Here is an 8,982-nt window from a genome sequence, read left to right on the forward strand (position 1 = left end):
GAAGAGCCGCGCCGCCCGGCCGTCGAGGGCCGCGACCTCCGACTGCAGGCGGTTCACGTCGTCGCCGCGCGCCGCGAGGCGCGCCGTCTCGACGCGCAGGAATGCGCCCGTGCAGAGGAGCACGAGGCACATGGGCCCGTACTCGCGCGCGCGCTGGGTCCACATGCTGGCCGCGCGGCAGCGGCGCGTTCGAACCTACCTCGCGCGGCGGCGGGCGCTGGCGATGGCGGCCGCGCTGCGCCCAGGGATGCTGTCCATCCCGACCCGTGCGGACTGGCAATGCACTTGCCGTTCAACTTGCCGTATTTATCGCCTCCGTGATCGCCTCCGACCCAAGGAGGCTGTCCATCTCACTCGGCTCGATGCACTTGCCGTTCAACTTGCCGCGCTTATCGCCTCCGTGATCGCTTCCGACCCGTCGCTCGCGGGGAACGCCCGCGCGAGGAGCGCGTCGACGCTGCGGTTGTACTCGTCCTTGCGCACGCGCATGCCGCCGATGTGGGGCACGGTCGCGAACTCGAGCGTGGACACGTCCGCGGCGTCGTAGGTCGCGACGTACTCCTCGACGTGCTCCGGGAGGATGACGGAGTCCATGCGCGAGTAGACGAAGAGCGTCGGCCGCGCCTTCGGGATGCTCACCTGCATGCCCACGAGGCCCGGGAACGGGTTCCTGGACCCGTCGCCGTAGAACCGCTCGACGCGCGGCCGGTAGACCGGGTGCTGGGGGTCCGGCGGCTCGCCGAACGCCTGGCAGACCTTGGCCGTCTGCGCGCGGATGAGCATGGCCAGGGCGTCCTCGACGGTTTTGGGGACCTGTGTGGAATTCAACCACTGGGTTGGGTGGTCCTGACCAAACTTGAGAATGCTCTAGCTCGATCACATCGAAGTCGATTCGGCTGATTTTTGGACGAATCGATTGCTCTCGTCGAGTTCTCGAAGCACGGCGGAAGTGCTTGCGTCGAAACCGTCGCACGAGCACATTGAAGTCGGGTTGAAGATTTGAATGCCACACAGTTGGGCACGTGGGGCGCGCTGTCGAAGACGAAAGCCGCGGTCGCTAAGAGATCGCCGCGGTCTTCGCAGAACGCGTTCAGCCAGGAGAAGCCGTTGTTGCTGAGGCAGTGGACGACCAGGCGGTCCGCCGGGGCCGCCTCGAGGAACGCGGCGAGCGCGCCGCGCGCGGCGGCCGCGTCCTCGCCCGGCGACGGCACGTGCGTCCACGTCGCGAGCCCCCGGCCGACCCAGAGCGCCGTATGGTCCGCGACGAGCTCGTGGGAGCTGCCCCAGAAGCCCAGCACGACGGCGGCGCCCCGCGCCGCCCCCGCGGGCGCCGCGACGCGCGGCTCGCTCGGCGCGCCGTCGGCCTCGCTCGCTAGGATCGCGTCGATCCTCCCGTCGCGGTAGGCCTTCGGGTCCGGCGGCGGCTTCTGGGCGCTCGCCGCCAGGCACTTGAACGACGTCCAGCCCTCGACGGGCCGCGTGAGCAGGCAGCGGTCCACGGACTTGCCGTCGGCGGTCATGACGGTGACGCGCTTGCTCATCATGACGGCGGCGCCGCGGCCGAGCTCGCAGCGCACCGGCGAGTCCATGGCCGCCTCGGCGCGCACGACGGCGCACTTCTTCGCGACCTCGTAGACGCTGGTCGACCGGCGGGCCCGGCGCATGCTGCCGACTATAGGGGGCTGCTCATGTCCATCATGTGGGGGGCAACGCGAGGTCAAGGTAGGGAAAAGAGTTTGCGAAGCCGCCATCGTGCCGAGATTTTGTGGAGAGCCACGCCGCACATCGTCGACGGCAGCGTCGCGCCCGCGCCGCGCCGCCGGCTCCGGGCCGATGGGGTCGATCTTCAGCAAGGCCGACGACGGCAAGAAGAAGAAGGACGACGACGGCTACATGGAGCCGCAGCAGCGCGCGCGCCCGGCGCCCGAGAGCTCTATGGAAATTCGCTCCCTCGTTTCCATCGCGCGAAATTCGCTCCCTCGTTTCCATCGCGCGCGGCCCCTCAAAACGAACGACCCTCGTCGCGCGGCCCCCTCGCACGACCCACCCTCTAGGCGCGCGAAGCCGCATGCAGCCGCAGCAGAACTCGGTGTTGACGGACCCGGACATCGCGGCCTTCGACCCGACGGCGGACAAGTACGACTACCTCATCGTCTTCGAGAACAGCCGGCCGAAGAAGCCCAAGGAGGCCGACGGCGACCCGGACGCGCTGGCCGCGGGCCCCGAGGTCGACATGGTGAGCTGGAGCGAGGTCGAGCTCATCTGGTTCCAGGCCATCCCCGGCGAGGAGGACAAGAAGAACAAGGGCGTGCGGCTCCTGCTCCGCGACTGGGAGGCGCGCTTCGGCAAGGTCGACGACGCGCGCGCGGAGGTGCCGCGCTGGGAGTTCCTGAACCTCGTGCGCGAGCACGTCATCGACCTGCTGAGCCGGCGGAGCGGGCTGCAGCTCAAGCTGTCGCTGCCCGCGGAGAACCAGCGCAAGGTCTACTGCCAGATCCGCGCGCCGATCTCCTTGCTGGAGCGCAAGGCCGACGCGCTCGACTACAAGTTCAAGTTCAAGGACGAGGTGGACCCGGGCATCGCCTTCTGGCGGCGGAGCAGCCGCAACGACCGCGAGGGGCGGCCCATCTATACGGAGATCGCCGAGGAGCAGGTCATGTACGAGCGCGTCGTCGCGCAGGAGATCCTCGAGGGGCTCTACAAGGTGTCGAAGATCGGCCCCAACGACATGGGCATCTTCGAGGACGACGAGCCCTCCAAGAAGCACTGGAGCCGCCGCATCCACACGCTCGAGCGCATCGTCGACCGCGTGCCCGTGTCCAACCCCTACGCGGCGTACGCGGCCTTCGACAACCAGGCCAAGGAGCGCCACCTCTTCGACGAGTACCCGTCCGTGCGCGGCAAGACCCTGTTCCTGCCCAAGGACCGCCTCTACCTCACGAAGCGCATCATCGACGAGGTCTTCGACTTTGGCGTCTTGAAAGAGAAGGACGTCGTCGGCGGGCTCCACGCGCTCCACGACGCCAACTACGGCGAGATGCCGACGACGGACTGGTTCCAGAAGCGCTGGGTCTTCTTCTGGAACTCGGAGAGCGACCGCATCGGCGCGCCGTACCTGAGTCACTACGCGATCGAGAAGGGCCGGCGGTGCCCGTGGTACCTGAAGCCCTGGAGCCAGCCCCTGATGGAGATCCGGTCCTACTACGGCGAGAAGATCGCGCTGTACTTCGCCTGGCTCTCCTTCTACGGCTACATGCTCATGATGCCGGCCATCGCGGGTTTATTAGCTTTACTCTACACGTCGGCGTTCGACGTCGACGACGAGGCCAAGGGCATCCACTACGACCAGTTCCTCATGGCCGTGTTCCTCGTGGTCTGGAGCGCCTACTACAAGGAGCAGTGGGACATCGAGTCCCAGTACTGCGCCGTCAAGTGGGGCACGCTCAACTTCGAGGAGGAGGAGGCGGACCGGCCGCAGTTCGTCGGCGACGAGGACCAGCCGCGGCGCATCTCGCCCATCACGAACCAGAACGAGACCTACTACCCGCCGGAGCGGCGCTTCAAGACCCAGACCTTCTCCGTGTTCCTCATCCTCATCTTCATCGTCGCGCTCGTCACGATCGTGCTCGTGATCTTCAAGGTGCAGTACGTCATGCTCTACGAGCTCGGCGGCGTCTGGGCGAGCCTCGCGGACTACGTGACCATCTTCCAGTCCCTGCTCATCCAGGTCATGTCCTACTTGTACGGCATCCAGGCGGAGATCATGAACAACCACGAGAACTACCAGACGCAGACCGCCTACGAGAATAATCTGATCACCAAAAAGTTCTGCTTCGAGATCTTCAACAACTACTCGGCGCTGGCCATCACGGCCTTCTTCAAGGGCGTCTACTTCGAGTGCACGGACGACGACTGCCTGGGCGACCTGTACTCGCTGCTCGTGTCGATCATGGGCACGCGCTACGCGCTCAACATCCTGAGCGCGTTCTCGACGCGCATCAAGCGCGCCATCGAGTACTTCATGCCGCCGACCATCGAGGACGACGATTCCGACGACGAGGAGGACGAGGAGAACGGCAAGGAGGAGAAGGCCGCGGAGGCGCCGCGCTTCGAGGCGGAGCTCAAGTTGGACGACTTCGAGTCGACGTTCGACGACTTCGCGGAGATCGTGCTGCAGATGGGCCTCGTGACCATGTTCACGCTGGGCTGGTACCTCGTGCCGCTGCTGGGCGCGGGCGAGATCCTGCTGCAGATCCGCGTCGACGCGTTCAAGATGACGTCGCAGGTGAAGCGGCCGGACCCCATGCCCGCGGAGACCGTGGGCTCCTGGGGCATGCTCATGGAGTCCATGGGGCTGTTAGCCGTGTATTGCAACTCGGCCATCATCGTCTTCACGACGCACAGCCTCAACACCTACAACCTGCTCCAGAAGGTCATCATCTTCTTCGTGCTCGAGCAGGTGATTTTAGCGCTGAAGATCGGCATGCACGCGTACATCGACGACGAGCCGACGGCGCTCAACGAGCTGAAGCGGCGCCAGGCCTTTGTGGTGAACCGCCACAAGAACGTCGTCTTCGACGACGACGAGGACGACGACGACGACGGCGCGCCGTGCAACGCCGTCGACGCCGACAGCCTGTCCGTCGCGGCGCTGCGGACGGAGAAGATGAACCGGCCGACGATGATGCGCCTGGAGTACCTGCGGCGGCGGTTATTAATCTGCGACAAGAACATCAAGGAGATGCGCGACCAGTTCCGCGAGGCGCAGGCCGTCGAGCACTTCCGCGAGGATCTGGGCGTTTCCTACTCGCGGCGGAACCCGGATTTAGCGTTGGGCATGGTCAACTTCAAGGTCGAGTCGGCGCAGAACGTGGGCTCGCCCCAGGACCCCGTGGACCCGGCGTCGACGCGCGTCATCGTCCACGTGCGCGACCAGACGGAGCGGCTCGACGCCGAGGGCAACCCGCGGGCCAAGCTCTACGCGGGGTCGGTCGGGCCGCCGCCGCAGGTGTCCAAGCCCGCGAAGAAGCCCCGGGGCTCCGCCGGCGCCGGGCGCCACTCGCACCTGGGCTCCTCCGAGGACGGCAGCCGCCTCGTCTTCGACATGAACTTTTCGCTCGCGCCCGTCAGGGCAGCACAAGAGAGCGAAATTCCCAACTTCAAAGGCTCCGATCTCGGCCATTTTCCACTCGTTTCGGCTGATTTTTGGACGAGCGATCATCTCTCAGAACGGTCTCGAAGCGTGGACGTGTTTTCCGTAACGCGCGCGCGCGGAACACCCACGTTGAAGCGACGTTGAATCACTCTTGTGCTGCGCAGGCGCCCGTGAAGACGATCCACGCGGAGGTCTACGTCGAGGTCGTCGACGACTCGAAGAAGCTCCGGCGCGGCTGGGCGAAGCTCGAGCTCGCGGACCTCGCGGACCAGTACACGCACGCGCTCTACCTCGACCTGAACCGGCCGGGCCTGCCCTTTGGCGCCGCGCCGGCGTCCCTGAAAGTCACGGCGCAGTTCCAGTACTCGAAGATCGTGCCCATCAAGCTCAAGATCTTCGAGCTGCTGGCGGAGCAGCGCAAGCTCCACCGCGACGTGACGAACCTCCAGATCGGCAAGGAGCCCGAGTTCGAGGACGAGTGGGACTTCCCGGACAAGCGCGACCTCGAGCACGAGAACAAGGACGAGGACGAGGACGAGGACTAGGCGGCTCGGGGTAAGGGAGAGGAGGAGCTCACATAGCCCGCCGGCGGGATGTCACCGGGATGATGGAGCGTCGTCGAATTGCGCCCGACGACGCGCCGCCCCCCCGCGAGAAGAGCGCTTCAGCGTCCGCCCAGAGCCCGTTACGCGCGCGCCTCGCGCGGCCTTCCTAGATCTTCGCGAGGTAGGCGGCGATGACGTCGTCGCCCGGCGGGTTGCCCATGGTCGCGCCCGTGAGGATCTTGACGCCCTCGGCGACGAGCGGGTCCTGCTGGCCGACCATCTGGATCTGCATGACGCCCATCATGACGTTGGGCAGCCCGTGCTCCTGGAGTTTCGGGCCGACCATGGCCGTCACGAGGGGCACGATGGTCGTCATCTTCGCCTGCGGTGCCCGTAATCGCCGCGCGCCGCGCGCGCGCGCGCGACGACGACGCCGGGCGCGCGCCATGCCCTGCTGGTCCGGCGGGAGCTGCATGGCCGCGGCGACGGCCTCGGCGAGCTTGGCCTTGTTCTCCGGCACCGTGAAGAGCTGGATGGCGTCCTTGAGGATGAGCTTCGCCTTCTCCGGCGTCATCGGCGGCGCGGCCATGGCGACGGCGACGAGTCGACCTTTCGAAGTCGGCTGGTGACTGTCTGTCTCGGAGACGACCGCGAGCACTCCGGGCTGCCGCGTTTTTTTTGTGAACTTTCGCGTTGGGGGTGCCGCGTCAGCGACGAATGTGATTGGTCCCGAGCAAGTGCGTTTGTTACCGTCCATTGTCGCCCAGTGAGTGGATCCACGCGTCGGTCGCACGCAGCGCCGTCGTCGACCACCCGTAGCAGCCACTGCTCCCACTCGCGCCGCTTTCCACCGTCGCGCCGAACGACCCATGCCTGCGGCTCCGCGCCGCCGCCTGTCGCTCGTCGCCGCCGCGCTCGCCGCGCTGCCGTCGGCGGCCTTGGTGGCGCCCGGCCAGTCGTCGCACATGGCGCACCGCGCGCGCGCCGCCGCGGCGCGCGGCCGGCCGCTGCGCTCCGCCGTCTTCGCGGACGAGGAGACGGGCGCGGACGAGGCCACCGGCGCGGTCGACGTCTCGCACCTCCTCGCGTTCTACCGCGAGGGCCTGGGCGCCGAGGACGCCGCGGGGGCGACGCTCGGCGCGACGCTCGGCGCCGAGGTGGCGACCGACGCCGGCGTCGACCCCTGGAACCCGATGTTCGCGGAAGCCGCGGCCGCGGCGGCCGCGGCGGCCGCGAATGCGACGGACGCGTGGGACCCGTACTCCGCGTTCTCCTAATGTAAATCTCATGTTTATTCGATCCTCCGCCCGCTGCTGCGCGCTCCGGGTGCGCTCGTTTTTTTTTTGGTTGTCGGCGCGCGACCACCCGTCGAGTTGTGGCGATGGCCTGGACATCGCGGAGCGGCTGCGCGATGAATCGATGGTCTCGGCCTTCGAAAGCGCCACGCATTCATGAGGGGGATAGCTCTTTGATGTCGCGCAGCCATGGTGCTTCAACATCGACGCTTTGCTCGACATTGACTTTGTCCAAACGAGTCTGGAGCTCTGTTTTTCAAAATCTCGAGCGCCAGCACGCGCCGATCCCCGTTCCACGCAACGACCCGCGTCTGCGCCGAAGCCATGACGTCGAACGTGCAGTCGCTCCCGTGCAACATCGCCTACGAAGGCGACGCGGACGTCGCCGCGCGGCTCCTCGTGAAAGGCCAAGGTGCGGCGCCGGCGTCGCGCGCGCGAGCTTGCGCGCGCGGGAGCGGCAAACCCCGCACTCTCTTAGGCGACGACCTGCAGACCGCCTTCCGCGGCCGGCGGCTCCTCGGCCGCGACGTGCCGACGCCGCCGGGCGTCGTCGGCGTCGTCCTCGAGGAGCGCGACGGCGCGCCTGCCGTCCGGTCCACCTTCGGCAGCGTGCGCGTCTGGGGCCACGACGAGGCGCCGCCGAGCGACCACTACGTCCTCGAGTCCCTCGACGTCGTCGCCGCGCTGACCGCGCTGCACGCGGACTAGGACGCGGACGCGCCGCGCCCTAAGAGGCGGGGAAGCGCGTGCGCCGCGTCGGCTTGCGTTGAGGGATGGCGTTGCATCGTAGTTACGCCGCGATGGGCGCGACACGCGCTGCTGGCGATGCGCGCGCTCTCTCTTCCGAGGCTGAGTCGCCGGCGCGGTGTACGACCGCGGACCCGTCGGCGGAGCTCGCGCCCTTCACGGGCGAGCGCTTACGGGTCGCGGCGCGGACGAAGACGCCGCCGCGGCTCCTCGCGCCGCTGAAGGTCACGGCCGTCGAGAAGGACGCGGACAAGGGCGGCTTCGTCGTCAAAGCGACGTGGGGGCCCGTCGTCGAGCACGAGAACTGCGCCCTGCGGGCGCCCATGACGAAGCCCATCAACTGGCGCCCGAAGAACGGCGGCGAGATCTCCCTGCGCACGCCGCAGGCGCCCGTGCTCTGCGCGGGGTTTTTGGGCTCCGTCGCCAAGGGCGCGGTCCGCGACCTCTTCGCGTGGGGCACGGCCGACGACGACGTCGTTCTGGAGGCGGGCGCCGAGGCCGAGGACCTGGTCATCGAGGAGGTCGCCGTGGAGGAGGTGCCCGACGCGAAGGCGCCGGCGGGCGGCGGCTGCGCCGAGGGCGCGCCGCTCCTCGACGAGTACGACCAGAGCACGAAGACGCCGGGCCTCTTCCTCGTGGGCCCGGCCGTGCGCCACGGCAAGCTCTCCTTCTGCTTCGTCTACAAGTTCCGCCAGCGCTTCTCCATCGTCGCCGACGCCATCGCCCGCGGCCTCGGCAAGGACACGACGGACGCCGTCGCCCAGTGCCGGAAGACCAACATGTTCCTCGACGACTTCGAGTGCTGCCAGGGGTCCTGCCAGGAGGGCTGCTGAGATCGGCTTGGGCGCTATCGGCGGGCGCGTTTCGCCGGGAGGAGCTTGTATAAAATTAATTACCCTTCAATTGAAGTGCAAGCTTGGGGCAGCCCCCTCAGACGATGGGCGCCGCCTCTCAGCGACCGCGACAACGACGATGACAGCGCCGCCGCAGCGCACGATCCTCATCCTGGGGTCGTCCGTCGCGGCGGGCCAGTGCGCGTCCAGCGGCCGCGGCTGGGCGGACCTCCTCGAGGCCGCCCTCGTCGACCGGTACGGCGCGAACTACCGCGTGCTCAACGCCGCCGTCGGCGGCGCGAACACGGGCGTCACGGCGCTCTACGCGGCGTCCGTCGGCGGCGCGGACCTGCGGCCGGACGTCGTCGTCGTCGCGCTGGGCCTCGCCAACGAGGGCCTGCCGTGNG

General features: G+C 67.8%; 2 protein-coding genes across 2 annotated transcripts; one reads left to right on the forward strand and one right to left on the reverse strand.

Moving 5' to 3' along the window:
* Positions 1 to 375: 375 nt before the first annotated feature.
* On the reverse strand, positions 376 to 1,664 carry AURANDRAFT_63458 (hypothetical protein; the record flags this gene model as incomplete). Its single annotated transcript, XM_009038126.1, has 2 exons — positions 376 to 813; positions 1,011 to 1,664. 2 exons carry the CDS (start codon positions 1,662 to 1,664, stop codon positions 376 to 378), a joined length of 1,092 nt encoding a protein of 363 aa, XP_009036374.1.
* A 1,373-nt stretch (positions 1,665 to 3,037) lies between these two features.
* On the forward strand, positions 3,038 to 4,408 carry AURANDRAFT_25370 (hypothetical protein; the record flags this gene model as incomplete). Its single annotated transcript, XM_009037818.1, has 2 exons — positions 3,038 to 3,481; positions 3,728 to 4,408. Coding segments are annotated over 2 exons (1,125 nt in total), but the record flags the coding sequence as incomplete, so codon positions are not given.
* Between the last annotated feature and the right edge of the window lie 4,574 nt (positions 4,409 to 8,982).

This window comes from Aureococcus anophagefferens (genome assembly GCF_000186865.1).
Source record: "Aureococcus anophagefferens unplaced genomic scaffold AURANscaffold_7, whole genome shotgun sequence".
NCBI classification, from domain to species: Eukaryota; class Pelagophyceae; order Pelagomonadales; family Pelagomonadaceae; genus Aureococcus; species Aureococcus anophagefferens.